The sequence below is a fragment of the Pieris napi genome, chromosome 15 (assembly GCF_905475465.1).
Source record: "Pieris napi chromosome 15, ilPieNapi1.2, whole genome shotgun sequence".
NCBI lineage: Eukaryota > Metazoa > Arthropoda > Insecta > Lepidoptera > Pieridae > Pieris > Pieris napi.
In genome coordinates this window covers 2,693,472-2,713,704 of record NC_062248.1, presented here as the reverse complement: position 1 = coordinate 2,713,704, position 20,233 = coordinate 2,693,472, and the positions used below count along the sequence as shown (strand labels likewise).

Here is a 20,233-nt window from a genome sequence, read left to right as displayed (position 1 = left end):
GCGTACCTACTTTCCTCTCGTTTTTAAAAAACGCACTACATTTGTAAAAGCATTTTTAAAATCGGTCCTGTTGTTTTTTAGGTTATTCGTTACAAACATACAAAAATAATAATTCGTCTCTATTATATTAAGTACTAGTAGACTCGGCCAAGCGTTGCTGTGGCTAAGATTTTTGTTATATTACATAGTAGTAAACTATTCAAGAGAAAAGGCAGGAGAACACCAATCCACCATGCTTTTTTGGTGGTTATGCCATTAAATTGTAGCTTATGTGAAACCGGTAATTATTTTGATAAGGATCAATACCTAGGTACGAATAAAGAGCCTTTTCTAGCGGTGGTATTTTAATAAAAAAATTAATAAAAGGACGCTTATTGTGACGTTACTATAAAAGATAGAGACATTTTGAGATTTTATAGATAGTGATGTGTCCTAATAAATTGTACCTACATCATTTTGTTCTATCATTAATTTAATAATTTAAGTTTTCGCAGCGCACACGATTGAAGGAAGCTTTTTGTTTATTTTTTTACACCTTGGGTTAGATTATTCAAGTTTTAGTAAGCATCCCTAATTTTTTGAAAATGAAACATAGCCTATGTCACTCGGGAATAGTGTAGCTTGCCAACGGTGAAAGAATTATTGAAATCGGTCCAGTAGTTTCGGAGCCAATTCATTTCAAACAAACAAAAAATCAAACCTCTTTATAATATTACTATTGATAGATTAAAGACAAACGAAGTAATCGATTGTATCAAATAGTCAGTAACTTAGTCAGTTTATTAATTGTCAAAGTTCTAAATATTTTATTATATGTATATTATATATTCCTTGAGCTCTGAAGGTTTTGTAGACAAAAATTGTTAAAATAAATAAAAAAATACTTTTATTTAGTACCTTTATTCCGGAAAAGCAAACCGTCCTAAGGGGGTTTAAAATTTCCATGTTGGTATGTAGCAACTAAAAACCTCAAAACAATTAAGGCAAACCGACATCCCCGGGGGCAGCTAGTAGTATAAAACAAACGGTAAATAAAAATAAATTTATTTAACATTAAAATCTAATAAAACATTATTAACACAATATTGTGATATACATAAAATATCTTAATTTTTCATATTTTCACATAACACATTCATTTTGTTTACTAGGTTTACATTTAGGCGGAAGTAGGTTGGGGAGATTCCACATTCTCCGGTGGACCTGATGGTACGTTAGGAACTTCTAATCTCTTCTGTTTCGCGTCCTCTTTGTGCTCATAGTAAAACCATCTGAAAAGTCACAAAGAATAATATATATACTACAAAAAAATTACTTAGACACATTTCTGTGTCATTTTTACTTGACTATTCTTATTGGACACATTATGGTAAATCACTTGAACTAAGAACACAGCTATCCCCATTTAAATTTTATCATTTTTTTTTATAGAACAGGGTGCAAACGGGCAGGAGGATCACCTGATGTTAAGTGATACCGCCGCCCATGGACACTCTCAATGCCAGAGGGCTCGCGAGTTCGTTGCTGGCCTTTCAAGAATTGGTAATCTCTTTTCTTGAAGGACCCTAAGTCGAATTGGTTCGGAAATACTTCAGTGGGCACCTGGTTCCTCAAAGTGGTGGTGCGCGGCAAAAACTGCCTAGAAAAACGTCCAGTTGTGGAACGGCGGACGTCGAGGTGATACGCGTGGAATTTCGTTTTCTGCCTCGACGTCCGATGACGAAACTCAGCTGCATGTATTAATCCGAACAACTCCTCTGAACACTCTCCATGGTAAATGCGGTAGAAGATGCAGAGTGACCCCACATCTCTCCGCAACGCCAAAGGTTCAAGCCGCTCGAAGAGGGATTTCTCGTCGACGATTCGAACCGCTCTGCGTTGAATACGGTCAAGTGGAAGGAGCTGGTACTGGGGAGCCCCCGTCCAGATGTGAGAGCAAGTACTCCATGTGGGGCCGAATTTGCGCTTTATATACGTATAGTTGCAAGCGATGGCCCGGAGTGAAGTACCATCTCGCCTTTCTGAGCACACCAAGCTTTTTGGAGACTAATTTAGCCTTGTATTGTATTGATACAAAACACGGAATATTTTGGATATTTTTAGCGTCATCATCGATACGTTCAAGTATTACGTAAACAGATTTACTGCAATTTAAAAATCTAACAATAACGTAGACTTCTAACTTTTCCCTACGAACAAATAACTGCATAAAACGAAAACATCCGCTTGAAACAAGTCATTGTTTTAAGCCAAGTTTCTTAAGATTTTTATAATTCAGACCATTATTCGTACACTAAGGAAAAATAACAAAACATTTCAAGATAATTGTCTTATTTTGGTTTCACACGCTTATTATCATTCGGATGTATGTAATTACAATCTGATCACGCGATAACATACACCTTACAGATGTGCTCTCTCAGAATAAGATTCAATTCATGTCATAAATAGCATATACTAGCGGACCCGACAGACGTTGTCCTGCATGATATTTCAAGCGATTAGGATATTTAACAAAGTATGAAAGTATCTACAGCGCCATCTGTCGGGCTGATTTGTGAATCTAAAACCATTCAGGGCTCCACCCAAACGCATACAAAAAATCATTCAAATCGGTGCAGCCGTTTAAGAGGAGTTCAGTGACATACACACGTAGTAGAATTATATATATGTAAGCTATATCTTTTAAGTTAGATCAAACTGCACACGGTGTGCAAATTTGATTTAAATCGGTTAAGTAGTTTAGGAGTCCATAGCGGACAAAAAACGTGACGCGTAATTTATATATGTGGTCATAGATCAGAGAGAGATATCGAGTGTTTAATATTTTAATAGTGCCTTCAAGATTTCTTAATAATTTAATTGTATTTATCATATTCTGACCACAGAATTATATATTAAGATTAGAAGGGACGATTTTACCTACGGGAATCGATCGCACCAATTCCCACTCTGAACTTACCCGTAAAGTAAGGTACATTACATTGATTAGATATTAATCGATCCGGCCAATCTCACAATTACATTAAGACGACGGGCATTTACGCCGATGTCTCATTACTTTACAACACTTTTAGTCGCAATCAGATTGGTCAATTAGAATGAGTTAGATGGAGGTTACACAATCGTCCAACCGAACTAAACTTCCGGAACAACAGCAAACATCTAACTTCACAGCTTATAATACTTATCCACATTGTTTGGGATACTAAACATGGCACTTTATAATTTGGGCTCGCTGGCCCGAGACCCTATGATCTGCAATCGCACTGTATAAGCCTGCAGTACCAACCAATTATATAAGGACATTTCTGTACCCGTCACCGCCCGACCTCGGTGGAAGATGGCAAGCTCACTAGAACTATCTTAAGAAAGGAAAGGGACTTCCTTTTAGCTTCCAGGTCACGGATTCTCCCGATGGCAGGGTAATAGAGGTCATAATAAAAAAGTGCGTGCGTACAAAATACACATGTCAGAAATAAAACTTCTTTGTAAATTAATTATTACTTAGGTAAAAACTCCAATAGATGATCATGTACCAGTATATGATCACTCCATGTATTTGTATATCTATATTTACACTGTATACGTGCTAATGATAGTGAACATAAATAAAAAACTACTGCACAAAAAGTTCGCGACAGAATTGCCATCTAAAGTTCTAATATGTAACTACTAAACGAATACATCAACCAATAGCCTGTATTTCGCCCTTTCTCACTCTCTCTCAATCGCTCTCTCCCTTTTCTTCGACAAAAACGCTGCACATCTTTGTGACGCTAATATTATTTATTATTATTGCGTTGCATCCGTTAAAAAATTACCCTTATATATAGAAGTTTTACTTCAAAAACTTTGAAAACCCCTATCAACTAAGTTATTTACTTACATAAATATACCCAAAGCTGGTAACGTAGCCAATACGCTGACGAGGAACACGGCTCCAGGCAGAACGTGTAGAGTCAGAATATAGATTTTAGCGTACAGTGGTGAAAAGATCAGTGGCATCATGGTCTCTGCCACGCCGAATAACGAAAACACTTTGCCTGAAAAATAAATTGTTTTGTTCTGTTTATTGTGGAAACTGACAAGTCTTAGTCTGTAATTTACATTTATTAAACAACTATATGTTTATTGTTTATAGCACCTGTATCTTTATTTTAAAAAAATGAAAAAACTCTCTCCATAGTAGCTTATCATTAAAAAAATCAAACACAAAATGTTTTATAATCATTTGTCAATCTAATAGGCAAGTAGATGTACGGCCTCCTGTGCCTGACACACGCCGTCGACTTTTTAGGTCTAAGGTAATCTAGATTCCTCACGATGTTTTCCTTTATCGTTTGAGCCTCCTAGAAAGCAAGACCATTGGTGCACAGCCGGGGATCGAAACGACCTCAGGAGTGAGAGTCGCACACTGAAGCACAGGCTAACACTGCTCTTCTTCTCTCCTCTCCTTCCTCAATATATATCTAATTAAAATAAGTACTTTACTAATCATATTATGTTCCAGTTATAATTCAATAATCCCAAGTAACTGCGGGTAAACATAGTAAATCTTAGTTAATTACCTAATTCCTGATGAGAAACCAACTTCGAGGCAATGGATCTCAATGCTATCATGGTTGTGCCATTTAATATCTCGACGAGAGGTGCTGAAACAAACAAAATAATAAGAATTTATCGTCAAAACTTTACAAATAATTTTAATTATGAACTAGCTAACTTGCGAATGTCTGGAGATTCGAGTTTATCTTAATTGGGAAAAAGTTTTTGTGGCCATAATAAAAATATGAAGGGAATGTGATAAATTCTTCTTTGTGATTTTCCATTTTTATTCATATAAAATTTTGTTGGTACTGTAATCTCCATTTCGTGTAGCTCATATAATAATGAAATTAACAATTTATTTGTTTAAATTTAATTTTCAATTCAAATTAACTATACATAAATATAACATTGAAAATTATCAATTCCGTCCAATTCTGTTTTATATTTTATAAATCTATTCAAACTCAAAATAAGTTTATTCATATAGGTAAACAAGTACACTTATGAACGTCAGAAAGAAGTTAAATTAATTGTAAATTTACATTTACTACCAGTTCGCAAGTCAAGGGCGTAGAGCGGGCAAGAAGAACTGGCAAGAAACTTTCCGCCTCTCTTTCTAATCGCTTTGAGTCATACAAATTGTTTGAACTGGAGCAAATAAATTCAAAGCATAAGTATCATTTAAATATTCATCAAATTTTTCGTATTAAAGAATATATTATAAAAACACCGGGCACATTCAGTCACAAGCAAAAAAAGACAGCACTTCCGAATAATGGTATTTATAAGAAACTGCAAATAACAAATGTGTTTGTAATGAAACTCCTAAATAGCTGGACCGATATTCATGAATTTTGTGTGTGTTTATGTTCAAGTGGATTTGAAATGGTTTAGATTTACAGTTTGATATTTTTTGTGTTTAAGACACTGTAAAACTAAACTGTGTCAGTCTGTCACGTCCGCTAGTAAACATAGACTGAAACAAGCATAGACAAAATATTGTCTCTGCTTACCAGTGCTTTAAATAATATATGTAAAGAAATTAATAAATTCGTGTCTATTGTTGTCAAAGAAGTTTTATTTAAAACTCTAAAATTATTAGAAGTGATAGTTCGCAGTTCCTATTATTCATTATTAAAAAAATTAAACGTCGGGGATGATCATCACAAAGAGCAATTTAATAAATTGGCCTATGTTTGTATAACGCTATACAATTGTGATAAATGCGTCACCTTGTGGGCATTGTGCAAATGCTATAGGCGCACAAAAACCTATTGTTTGTATTCAATGCATAATTCGTATGTTATGTAATATATAACATAGTGTATGACGTGATCCATTTATCTGATAGTAAGGCACTACTTGGAATGTTTAACATCACTTGGAAATACGTACTCTGTTTACACTAATAAATGCTTTCTAAATTCTTCTGGGATAATATATCTCACAAATACGGATGCCAGAGAAATCCTAAAAAACCCAAAGTATAAAAAATATTGTAGAAAGTAATTTTGAAATGCTTCCCTTGCGGTATTTTATTATAAACCTACCAATTTAAGTATTTTACAATAAACCTACCAATTTAGGTATTTTATAATAAACCTACCAATTTAGGTATTTTATAATAAACCTACCAATTTAAGTATTTTATAATAAACCTACCAATTTAAGTATTTTATAATAAACCTACCAATTACAGTATTTTATAATAAACCTACCAATTTAAGTATTTTATAATAAACCTACCAATTTAAGTATTTTATAATAAACCTACCAATTTAAGTATCTTATAATAAACCTACCAATTTAGATATTTTATTATAAACCTACCGATTGAGGTATTTTTTTATAAGCCACGAGCCACAAAATGTTGATTTAAAAATGTATACAAGTACAAACATATAATAACCTCCCACTGTATCACGCTTGAGTGAGATAATTTTTCCTGACATGTTTGGTCAGATCATGAAGCTAATTACTACACAAATTCATCTATCTATAAATTGATACAGACCCACATAAACTTCATAGTCATTTCTCGCGAAGGCCATAACCAATGCTCCGGCGACCTTACTGGTTGTCGAAATCATTCCCAGAACAGAGTCATCCGCTCTCAGCTTCTTACTGAACACGCTTATTGTGAACATTGTACCTGGAAAGTGAAATTTGTGGATATAAATCTGCTGTCAGCAAACTCATATATATTATTCATATAGGTAACCAAGTACACTTATGAACGTCAACAGAAAAGATCTTAAATTGAATCTTAATTTACACACCCTACCAGTTCGCAAGTCAAGGGCGTATTAATAATAATAATTTATTGCAAGAATATGGTACATGACTGTGTAAGGTGGTACAATCGTAAGTTTACATTATTAGTCATATGAATTGGTCAATTCTTATATTATTTGTATCGTACATATCATATCATACGTTATTAAATTGATATCAACTACAGTGACTCACGCAAATAATCATTTATTGAATAATACATTTTTTTTAAGTAATACGCAAAGTCGATTTTTTAAAACTCTAGTCGGAAAATCTTTTAATTCTTTTGATAAATTATTGTAAAACTTGATTGCCATACAAAAGATATTTTTCCTAAGCAGTTCCAGATTGATTTTTGTCACAGCCAATTTCTCCCCATGTCTACTTCGACATGTTTATTCCCGTTGACTTAAAAATATGTATAGCGTAGAGCGAGAAGTCGTGCATATGAAAGAAAACATAATAACAAAACCGGCAGGGCATAGTGAAAATAAAATCCTCTTTTATTGAAAACACCCCTACGACCCAGGATGCATATGTCATAATTTTAAATAATAAAAATTAATCATTTAACACTGGATTGTTTTCAGCTTAGAACTGAATTTTTCATATTTTTTAAATATAAATTTTAAATATAAGAACCTCTTCTTAAATCTTAAACATAAAGACAACCAATTGCTATATTATCCTTGACTTTAACTTAACTTATTTTAACGAGGAATTTACTTATATGAGCAAACTTTTAACAGCAATATCCTCGTTGCTAAAATAACAATAACATATTTAAAATTAGCCTCACAACGTGAATTCTCACAACCCAACATAAAAAAGATACCTAACAGAATAGATAAATATTTTGTTTGTTCTTTATGGGTTAAATTGAGCAATGTTTACAAATTCCCACAATGTTTTCCTATCAAATCGATACATTGGCGTGCGAATTGAAAACATTTACATTTTTCATTGTAAAATATTATGAAGTATTGTTTTATAAATTATTGTGTCCATTGAATATTATGTAAACATACTTTGTATGCTGTCGTAATAATGATAAATACTCGTCTTTTGTAGGTAATTTATGGGCCTCAGATTAATGTACCTTTAATTGACAATTGAGACAAAAGATGCCTAATACGTCGTCAATTTTAGGGTCTAAAACATGCTGGTCTCCTCACAATGGTTAACTATTTTAGATCCTCAGATTCCTGTATCTGTTTCATGATAATTTGTCAATCTAATAGGCAAGCATGTGATCCTGCCTTTACTTGACACACCCCGTCACGTTTGTTCACGATGTTTTCCTTCATCGTTCGAGCGAATGTTAAGTGCGAAAGAAAGTCCATTGGTGCTCAGCCGGTGATCGAAAGTACGACCTTAGGGATGAGAATCGCACGTTGAAGCCACAAGGCCATCACTGCTCTACTTTCACTGTATAGTGTATATACAAGTATTAATATACAAATTTGTGTACACCTAGCCACTCGCATTACATTAACCTGAGCTGAAAACAAATGAAATCACAACTTACCAATAGAGTGTGTGACAAGACTGTATGTAGAGTAGATGCTGTACTTTACTTCATCCCAATTGAAGCGGTACCTCGCGAATATATACATAATACTCATCTCGCCTGAAAAAAAAATTCAAACAGGTTAGTTGATATTCAGAGGAGAGGTATATTTTTCTTTTGAAAGCTATCTTGCTAAAGGAAATGTACTGAAATGTTATTATCTATATTGTTATTATGTCAATTTGGGTTAATTATGTGTAATAAAATAAATGAGTAAAGGATATTTAAAAAAGAACAACAAATAAGTAGTCTACAACGATATAATGTCTGAAATAAAACTAAACTTAACATTTACTTAAATGAATTAATGCCAGGAGGATATTGGCCTACCCTACCCTTATGTAGTAATTTTCATCACGAAAATTAATTGTTTTTCTATTACCATAGAAAATAATATATATATATATACCTACATACCATAGACACGGTAGGTAGGTACACTTTAGTTGAGTTTCCTAAAGCCCGCTCAAAGTTACAAGTGCTAAGATTAGTCATAAATTCACAAGAATACAATGTTTAATCAAGAACGATAGATACACGGCAATTACCGTCCGTACCTATAATTTCCCTTTACCCTCCACCTTTTTTTTATAAAACGGGGGGCAAACGGGCAGGAGGTTCACCTAATGTTAAGTAATACCGCAGCCCATGGACACTCTCAATGCTAGAGGGCTCGCGAGAGATACATGACAATTATTACTAACGAAGCACACACACAGAAACACACAAAATAACAATAAAAAAAATCCTTTAAAGATCAAGGTACGTTTTAAGTGTGTAATGCGTTTGTGTTGTGGTTGTTACTGGCCCTGGCTCAGCATTATGCTGAGGAGCAGATTGTTCCACAGCGCTGGTCATTCTGCCAGCGACCACAACACCTAGTTTTGTAAGGTTCCACATAGTGGTGATGCGCGGCAATAACTTCCTTAAAAAACGCTCCGTTGTGGAACGACGAACGTCGAAGCGATACGAATCACCTATCATAATGTAAGGTTAATAAAGTACGTTTATAAGGGCCCAATATGAGTCTCTATTAATGATAACAATACTTTACTATACGTATTAAATAATATGTAAATATAATTAACGCAAAACTATTGTAAAAACGCTGTTGCGTTTTGACGAATTTTATTATAGTGCCAGACTCTGACGAAATTGCGGGCACGAACTATTGCAGAAGCCGAAAAACATTACGAAGATACTTAAATACACAATTACGGAATAATAACTTGTAAGTAAAAATATTACATATTTAACTTAACTTCCACGAAGATTTTTGCTTTAAAACGGAAATCTTTAAAATCAAACTGTTTCTGTGACACACAGACCAAAAGCTCTGGGTTCGATTTCCGTCGTAGTTTTGAGTATGATGAGCCCAGATGAACAGAAATGTATTTTCACTGTTAGAGTATAGTTTTCGTACCCGAAGAATTGCTACATGTAATATCGCATATCAACTACCGTGTTGATAAGGTTAGCTTAGACTAGAGCAACGTAATATTCTCAAGTTTCGTTATGTAAACAATATCTATCCTTTAGTATCATAAAACGAAGCCTTCCTTTGATATACTCAGTTTAGTATGTGGTTTTACTTATGAAAACTTTATTTCCGACCTCGTGTTCTATATTCAATTATCTCTAGTAGATTTAGTCTGTGGTGTAGCAAATAAAGATAATCTATTAAGATATATCAGATATGGAAGTGTTTATGTTCCGTGTTCTATATTTAAATATACCTTTCGTATGCAGCTTCGAAGTCTTCGTTTTGATATAGATACTGACTTTTGTCTGTGGTTTTAGTTTTAAAAAATCTTTACTTCCTACCTCGTGTTCTGTATTCAAATATCTCTAGTAGATTTAATTTGTGGTTTAGCAAATACAGATAATCTATTGAGGTATCCCAGATATGGAGGTGTTGATGTTCCTTATTAAAAACCTTGTTCTTTATTCAAATATACTTCGAAGCATTCATGTCTTATTATTGTTTTATTTTCAGGACAAATATCAAACATTCATATAAAAAAATATTATTTAACAGTTTTGTTATAACATAGTATTTCAAAGTAATGTTTTGAAAGTACAAGTTATTTCCCAATATGACTTGACATGTGTGCCAAGGGCTATTGCAATTATGTAATTTTACAAGTACTAAAACTGCAAATTATCTAGGACTTATTACCATTGCAAATCCTAAAATTGATTTCGTTGATTTGTAATATATCCAGTCGGGATATATTACGGTAACGTCGGGATCGGGTACTACTCATGCATGTCATTCTCTTCAGACTAGAGTAAAAACACTATAACCAAAGAGGGTGTGAACCCCTACTTCCTTCTGCCCAAGCAGAGGTCCAAATCTCGCAGGAGATGCCTTTGTGCTAGTCGTGGGAAAAATCTATTTCCAGCAGAAGAGCTACACTTTCCAAAACAGCCCCAGCTGAGCATACAGCCCTGCGATTCTGTAACTCACTTTTCGAACTCACACAGCGGTTTTCGCATCGGCGGTCGCTCTGAAATCAGTCGTGAAGCAGTCATTTTATGATTTGGCATTCTGATAAACAATAAACTACAAGCTCCCACCTTTTCATAATGCCAAATCATAAAATGACTGCTTCACGACTGATTTCAGAGCGACCGCCGATACGAAAACCGCTGTGTGAGTTCGAAAAGTGAGTTACAGAATCGCAGGGCAGGCCCTTAAGGGCAACAGCGAAAACCCATTAAAAAATCTAGATCCTAATGTTACCAGCAAAGGTATAATCGTGGCATGGGTCCTGTGCATGCTCATTCCAAATACACATCTATATCCTGAGTACATTGATCCATTTATAGCGTAAGTATCCACTAGAAACAGTAATTGAAAAATTGCGAACGTCGTCCTTTAGATCGAGTCTAACGTAGGCGTAGAGTGATTTCCGTTACATTGTGGAGAAGTGAGACAGAAATACTCCATACATTCGAAGAATATTAATAAAGTATTATTAATTTATTATTTTTTTTATTAAGTAATATTATAATACTTTTGATAAACGAGCTAGGTCTGGATATCTATAGTTGAATTTGTTATCACACTTGAAAATCGATTTTCGTTTATTTTTTGTAATTTCAATTGTTTTGTTCTATATTTGTATTATCTCTTCGTGTATGTCATGTTTGCCTATAAGTGCTTATCACATTAAAATTTATATACTGTGGTTACCAATGTCCCGAGCGTTGGCATGCTTTTATCAAAAAAATTCTGACATGACATAAATTCAAATGTTACAGAAAAATATAATTTGGAAAAAGAAAAATGGAAAAAATAAATTTTGGGTTAAAAAAAATGGAGTTGTTAACACCAATTATTCATTTTGCTTAATGCCAATATAAGGAATTGATAATCAAAATGGAACTTACTTGCTGTTTATCGAAGATAACATATACCTATTTAAATTTTAGAGAAAAATGTTGATAATTTGAAAAAGGGAAAAATAAAAATATCCTGTTGTTCGTTAATCTCTTCTGTTCATAAAAAAAATTTGTTTATTATGGAATATAAGTTACAGGTATCACTTATTCCACGTCATTAAATTGTTACGGTACTACTCATCGGCAAAGAAAACAGAGGGTGTAGGCCGAGAGAAAAAGCCGGCGTAAAAAACTCTCGGTACTCTTATATTATAAATGCCAATTATAACACTGAAACTCAATCTAAATAAAAGCATTGAGTTAATTGCACGTATTATGCCATCTCCTTGCGAAGGTTGGCGACCATCATCGCTAGTTTAATTTCCAAAATTAAGCCGGCTTCTAAACAATGACTTGGTACTTTGACCAAACCATTGTCTAACGTTTTTTTAAAACAAGACATGCGTCTGCCAGGTTCTACCAGCCACTTTGCCTTGTGTGATTAAAAACGCGTATTAAACTTGCGTATGTAATCTTTGAACATCCAGGCTTCTAACGCACAACCTATATAACTAGACTGCAGACATAGGGCTACAAATGTTTACTATCTATCTATTTCAAAACAAGTTACAAACCACGTTTTGCATTTATATTGGATTCCTTATTTAATGTTAGTGTTTCGTAAGCGCTACTTCGTCGTGCAAAAGTGTTTAACATAAGTACCCACTTTCAACTCACAGCTAAATTATTAGTGTCATAACAATATTTGCATTAAACATATCAATATTCAAGTAAGTATAAAGAAGCTTAATAATTTATTCAAGTATTAAAAACAACACCTTTTATATAACAGGGGGCAAACGGGCAGGAGGTTCACGTGATGTTAAGGGATACCGCCCGTAGACGGTCACATAATCAGAAGGGTAGTTAAGGGTAGGTAGAAGGGTAAGTGCTTTTTCGGAAATTTGTTTTCTTTGAAGGCAATTTGTTCTACTTCACGATTAAGTCACGATGTCCATGTAATCAAGTCTCATTGTCGGTTGAAAATACAATCAGTGCAATGACCTCATATCCTATTACAATGTTTCTGCTAAGTATACAACATCTCACATCAGTCATCTAGACAGGACTATGCTCGCTAAGCCTCCAGCCAGTCCTTCAAGTCAACAGCGAGATAAAAAAAGCAACTGGGCCTTCGGTTCGGCCTGGTAGAGGATCCCTTTAAGGGAGCATTCAAGTATTACGTCACGCAATTTTTGGAGATTATTGACCCCCCCCCCCATGTAACGCTCCGTAACGTTTTTCTGTACCCAAGTATAATAAAACGTTTCGTGACCACCTAGTGACTCTTTATACCTAAAAGTTACCATTATGTGGTGTAAAGTACTGGAAAGTCGAAAATAATATTAACGATAACGCGTAATTCAATCAATCACCGCCCCGTATCATAACGTTTTACAAAAGGAAAAAAAATTCGTTACGTAATACTTGAACGCTCCCTAAGTTGGAAGAACAACTTTCTTCCACCACACCCATAGTAGCCATTAGCTTAAAGGATCAATTTACGGCTTTTAAGTTTTATACAGAACTGGACAGACGTGTGGCCACAATCCCACCTGTTAAGTGGAAGAAGAAGTGCCTAGAAGGCACGCCTGTCCAGGAGATGCCTATTTAACCGCTGCTTAAATGTCATATTAAACTGTCTAGAGGTGATGGAGGATGGAGCTTCACTCATTTGACGATTCAAATCGTGCAGTGCGGCACCCGAAGATGTCAACAAAGAAGAGGTAAACAGCGTGCTACTAGATGAGCGTGTTACAACTAATCATTTTCAACTCCCCCACACATATTCACACGCCCACGCACGCATACACACACTTAGAGAGAGAGAGACACACACACATACACACACACATATACACACACACACACACACAAACACACACCAAATTTATTTTTAAGACTTCGTTTGCAATGTTTTCTTTAGCACTTAATATTTATTTTCTTCTATTGTAACCTTTGACAATGACATGATTGTACGTGTTCCGGTCCGGTGGTGGAGAGGCTGGTTATCTGTCACTCAGGTCTCCTGTTACAGAGACCAGTCTCTCATATACACTTCCTAATGTTATAATCTTAGTTTAATCATAAAAACCTTATGTATGTGAGAGAAGAAAATAAAGATTATTATTATTATTATTATTTTGATAAGTTGTACCAAGAACCCACGGAATTCATGAAGGCAGTAAAAACATTAACAAAATGTTGCACGATGTCTTCTTATTACTTATAAATAAATAAACCTGTTAAAACAATTTTAATTCACTTCGAATAACATGCAGGCAATATCCAGACAAAAGAGTAGATATCGTCAAACTGCCATGCCAGGGTCAATAAATAGTAATCAAATAAGAATTTGCATATTTATTGCATATGATATTCAGACTTTGACTATGAATAACTCGGTAATAAAACAAGAGAAATTGGACATTTGCATACGAATTGATGTAGATCTTAAAATGAAATATTGAGAATCTAGAATTTCATTTTAAGAGTTTAAGTACACAAAACAAACGTATCAACATACAGCCGTCATTACAAGTGATCATTGTTTAAAAGATACGACTTAGGGGCCTTCAAGAAAAGAACGTACCATGTCTTGAAAAGGTCGGCAACACACCCGCTATCGCAGCGTTACAGATGTCTAAGGGCGGTAAAGTACTCGAAACGCATACCTCATAATGTAAATAATTAAATAATTTCACGCTAGTTAAAATCACAATTAACTGATATTAAAAAAAGATAGATGTACAATACAATACAATATTACTTATTTTTTTTTCATTAAATATTTCATTTTGATGACTTAGTAGCCATTAAGACGTAAGTACACACAGTACGTAAGTCCCTATATTATAGGTATGTAATAATAAAACTATCGTTACTATCAATACATCTTAATAGTGTGGTAATAGTTAATAACACTTTTTAAAAAAAATTAACCTCCTGTTAAGTTCAAGATCATTAAGCTATTTTTTAAGTCAAACTCAATGACTATGTAAAAACTACAATGGTCAAACTATGTATATGTCACCGTAAAATTGTAAACACCGTTAGATTGTAATCTATCTCGCGAGATTGTGAACTGTTGAAAGATTGTGAACCTCAACGAACTGCTTACAATTTGACGAATTATAATACGTACAATCTCGCGAGATAGATTACAATCTAACGGTGTTTACAATTTTACGGTGACATATATAAGAGTTGTAGACCATTTGTTAGCATCAGGCTGATCATGGAATAGATAAAAACATGCCAGACTTCCAAGAAATAACAATACATACTCATGACACAGACCGATCAATAGAAATATTGTTGTTTATTACTTTTTAGTGCAATTAAAATTCGGTTTAATTTTTCGTCTAAATACGTAATGTCAATGAATCGCGTTTATATCCGCCAAGGATTTCAATAAATCAAAGAGTTCTACCAAAAACAATCCTGTAAAATCCGGTTTTGAGATATGAAATAAATTAACTTACCCCATAACGGTCCAAAACTTAGACATACAACGATTAGAATTAGGCAGATTCTTAATCTTCTTTTATTCGGTTCCTTCTTGAAGGCTATTTTCAAAGTGTCCTTGACACTGTTGAAGTCAAAAAACTCCAGCAAAAATCCCCCGCAACCTGTTCGAAGGTCCTAGAATAGAAAGGTTTCGTTTGAATTTCGCAAGCAATTTACGTTCTTGATGGAGAAGTGTTATGTGGTACGCGATCGTATCTCAATATTGTGGTCATGCATTCGAACACGGAAGTATATTATCTATCTGCTAATTTAACATTTGATATGTCCTTAACATTAGTGCAATTTATTCATCTCACATTAAATTATTAACAAAACAGTGTCTGGCCCGGAATCTTAAACAAAACTATCGATAATAAGGTAAACAATTCTTGCACAATAGGCCGCTTATCAGTGATGACCAATAAATTGAAACCTTGGAAATTCAGTATTTCTCTAAAAAGGTGGAAACATCTGTACGCTGACTACTTTCGTAAAAAAAAACAGATTTAGTTTTTTTGTTTAAACGAAATTTTATATCTAATCTATCCGATACTCATTTTTACAGGAAAGATTTCGTATGTTGTTTCTATTGTATATTATATTTGTTGTTCGTTTATAATTGAAATGTTCAGCCGTGTAATAATGGGAATAGCCAAAAGTAACTACTTTAATAAAATTATAATACATATTATTATAATAGCGAGAGTGTTGGTTTATAAGCTAGTTTATATTATAAAAAATCGGCTGATATATCAGACGACTAAAAAGAACAAATGCAATTTTTATCATAACTATATTCAAAGAAATATCAACTTAATAAATCCATTACTTTTTATACTAATGCATTTCCACTCAAAAACTAAATACACATTTTAATAAACATCTCATTACATCATATTTGACGATAAAGTGATTCCGATGAATTGTGCAACAAAAAACGCCTCTTTGCTTTATAAACACGAAGCTGTTTATAAATAAACCCTGTTTTTTGTCAAATCTTTGCGATGTTCAGATTACATCATAGTTTTTGTATAAATTAACCATTTTATACATAGTCATCTCGCAAATTTGTTTATTCAAAATGGTAACTACACTTATGAACGTCAATATTCAAAAAATGAAGATATGTATTTATACAAACTAGTAGACTCGGCCAAGCGTTGCTGTAGCTAAGATTTTTGTTACATAGTAGTAAACTATTCAAGAGAAAAGGCAGGAGAACACCAATCCACCATGCTTTTTTGGTGGTTATGCCATTAAATTGTAGCTTATGTGAAACGTTGGTAATTATTATGATAAGAATCAATACCTAGGTACGAATAAAGAGCCATTTCTAGCGGTGGTATTTTAATAAAAACAAATTAATAAGGACGCTTATTGTGACGTAACTATAAAAGATAGAGACATGCTGTGAAATGCAAAGAAGTTTTTTGTTTATTTTTTTACACCTTGGGTTAGATTATTCAAGTTTTAGTAAGCATCCCTTATTTTTTTGAAAATGAAACATAGCCTATGTCACTCGGGAATAGTGTAGCTTGCCAACGGTGAAAGAATTTTTGAAATCGGTCCAGTAGTTTCGGAGCCTTTTCATTTCAAACAAACAAAAAATCTAACCTTTCCTCTTTATAATATTTGTATAGATAAAGATTTACAATATTCTTTATCTACATAGAAATAGTCATTTAGAATAAATAAATAATTAAAATAAAGAATAAGTAAATTAAAAATGTTGGTCCCTGTGACAGCGATACTTAGTCGGTGAGCGAGTAAAGCACCAGCTCTGGGGTCACCGGTACTAACTACCTGGCGCCAACTTAAATCTTTAATTAGCGCCTGTGCACTTAATCCCACGGCCGAAGAGAAAAGAAAATCAAAGTTGGAGGAAATTAATCTAGCAAATAATAATTTCTAGTAATATCAATATAATACAAACCTTTTCTTTATTCTGAAGCCACTTATGATCGTCAATAGCTAAGAAAACGTATACAAAATTCATAAATTGCAATACAGCCGAGATAGAGAAAACTCCGTAATAGCCGGTGTATCGTAGAAGTATCCCGCTCAACCCCATTCCCACGGGGAAACCAACCGTCATGCACAAACTAAGTATTCCCATGCGAAAAGTCCTTGTTTCCTTCGAAGTTACATCTCCCAAGTAGCTGAACGCACCGAGAAACATCGTATACCATCCACCGGTCAGCGCTGGGAATATGACCTCCATAAACACAGTCAACTCCACGGGGACTTGATAGAAAAAGTATGTATTTATCATGTTCAGAACACACGTCATGAATTCCCCAATGATTGGCATTAGCATACATATTTTTCGCCTGCCTGTTTTGTCGCTCCACGCTCCTATAAAAAGCATTAACAATGTCGGGACCGCTGTGTGTATAACACTTTTCCACCCTTGCACGGACGCTATCAATTTCTGCACTTCATCCTCCTCAAATGTGTGGTTAGCGCGCTTTCTAAGTCTGAGGTCTTCGCAGACCGCGTCACTAAACTCCAAATTAACTCTACAAGCTTTATCTAAGTTCAAGTTTTGCGTCGCTAGCATTGCTAAAACACTTGGCATCACGAATAACGCCAACACTGGTTCCACGGTAATATTAGATTTAACATACTTAATTTTCTCTAAAACCGTCATATTTTTGAAGTCGATTTTCATTTCGGTCTTCAGTGGTAACTCTTCAGTTTTTTGGGTTTTCGATTCAGATTTTTCGACCGTCATTTTGACTAATATTTCTTTGATTAATATAAAATCACAGTGCTATATATGGGACGGAATCACGCGCGAGAGGTTTGTGATTATTCAATTACATTGTCAATGCACAACGGGGTTTTATTTGAATTGTATGCGTGTGCGCAGACGAAGCGCGCGCGGACTATTGTCCAGCGAAGTCACTCCGCACCTTAGACCATCGGCATGAACGACCGTCGTAAATAAACTGATCACATCGCTGTTGAATTTGGAAAGTTTTTAATCAGGTGAACTTGTTGAAGTGCCTTAAAAACAATTTTAATAAAACGTTTACTTAAAATACTTAATAGGTACTTTGATTGCCTGGTATATTTCCACTTGGATTTGCTAGTCATGCTTTGTTGTGTATGTTTAAGATAAATTATAAGTGTTTCCACATTTACGACAATAATTTCCGAACCTTAGTTGTTACGAAACAGTTGCAAATATTATGTAGTGCGTTTTGTAATCACTTAACCGAGACATAAAATATTGTATATACATTTTTGTGGTTTCCTTGGCTGATTAAGGTTGTCAAAAGTTTTATTTGATGTATTTTTCGCAAATACATTCACTTTAGGAGATATACTACGTATATATACAAGATTACATACATAGTAATAAAGTCATTCAGTACAATTATTTTATACAACATACCTCAAACGGGCTCATCTGATATTGTGCCGCCGCCGGGGACACTCCCAGTGCCTGAGGGCCGCGATTGCGTTGCCGGCCTTTTAAGAAATGGGTACGCTCCTTTCTAAACGGATTCTAAGTGGTATGGGTTTTTGGAAAAACCTCGGCTGGTTCCGCATTTGAAAAATGCTTTAAAATACGCCCAGTTGTGGAACAATGGCCGTCGGCGATATGGGTGACATTTCATACTCTACCTCGACGCATGATGGTGAAACATGAATCAATAATTGTTTTGTCAATAAATTATTTATCATCGTTTATACATCGTGATTATGAAAATAATTAAAACAAATACATCTAATCAGTTATCATGTAAACTATCATATGTTATTACCATCGGTGTCGAACCTTGATCCTTCTTAGATAAAAGCCTGCATCGGCTGGTCAAAGTCAATGAACTTGACGGCAACCAACCTTTAAATGTATTCCTGTACAACCACAAAGTTCATAAGACGGGTTTTTAAATTTAGAATACTTTTATTATTATACCTTGTAATACACGAACATTTGAAACACAATCTTCTTACTCAAGAAACTACATAAGAGCATTAAAGTATGTGAGTTTAGTTTTCTTTTGATGGGTTCGAAGATTTAAATGTAATTTTATTTTTATTTATTTTCTTAACAGTATTCCTACAGCTACTTATTATACAATATCTAAACAATTAGCTTATACACAAAAGCCAAAAACGGAATACACATTCAATCATGAACATAAAACACAGTCAACAATTACAACAACAATAAAAACATCAAAAAAATCAAAATAAAATCTCTCTATAATAAATTGTCTTGCATTGATCGTTATAATATATGTTACTAGCGGGCCCGACAGACGTTATCCTGCATGATATTTCAAGCGATTAGTATATTAAACAAAGTATGATAGTACCGTCCGAACCGCCATCTGCTGGGCTGATATGTGAATCTAAACCATCCAGGGCGTCACCAAAAAAATCATCAATATAAAAAATTCAATCATTTCGGTCCAGCAGTTTAACAGGAGTTCGGTGACTTACACACGTTCAGCAGAATTATATATACGTACTAGCCGATCCGGCAAACGTCGTTTTGCCATGTATATCATTTATAATAAAAAAATAGGGGTTGATCGTAGAGGGTTGAAAATTAGGGGTTGTATGTATTTTTTTAATTCTGTAACATAAAAAAAATAAAAAATAAAATTTTATCTATAAATAAAAAAATAAAAATTAGGGGTGGACTACCCTTAACATCTGGCGGGCTGATTTGTGAATCTAAACCATTCCCAGATCCCCTTGAACACACACAAAAAATTTCATCAAAATCGGTCCAGTCGTTTAGGAGGAGTTCAGTCACATACACACGCACACAAGAAATATATATATTAAGATGTTACATTATTCAGTTTCTCATACAGTTTCTTGTTGTCTCCCTTTCTAAAAGTTGTTTGATGTAGTGAG

The 20,233-nt window shown here is 34.2% G+C and overlaps 1 protein-coding gene across 1 annotated transcript; it reads right to left on the bottom strand.

The window, feature by feature from the left end:
- Positions 1–1,028: 1,028 nt before the first annotated feature.
- Positions 1,029–18,307, bottom strand: LOC125056702 (proton-coupled folate transporter-like). The gene is made up of 7 exons (XM_047659970.1): positions 17,286–18,307; positions 15,328–15,487; positions 8,354–8,455; positions 6,566–6,703; positions 4,572–4,655; positions 3,890–4,046; positions 1,029–1,271 (listed from the first exon to the last, which is right to left on the bottom strand). Exons 1-7 carry the CDS (start codon positions 18,084–18,086, stop codon positions 1,160–1,162), a joined length of 1,554 nt encoding a protein of 517 aa, XP_047515926.1. The 5' UTR covers positions 18,087–18,307; the 3' UTR covers positions 1,029–1,159.
- Positions 18,308–20,233: the final 1,926 nt, after the last annotated feature.

Bases quoted from the DNA above. Each gene is read 5' to 3' on its own strand.
- LOC125056702 (XM_047659970.1), bottom strand. From the start codon at position 18,086: ATGACGGTCGAAAAATCTGAATCGAAAACCCAAAAAACTGAAGAGTTA. The intron at 15,488-17,285 runs GTTTGTATTATA...TTTCTATTCTAG, and splicing joins GGCTTCAGAATAAAGAAAAG to GACCTTCGAACAGGTTGCGG. The intron at 1,272-3,889 runs GTAAGTAAATAA...GTGACTTTTCAG, and splicing joins CCAGCTTTGGGTATATTTAT to ATGGTTTTACTATGAGCACA.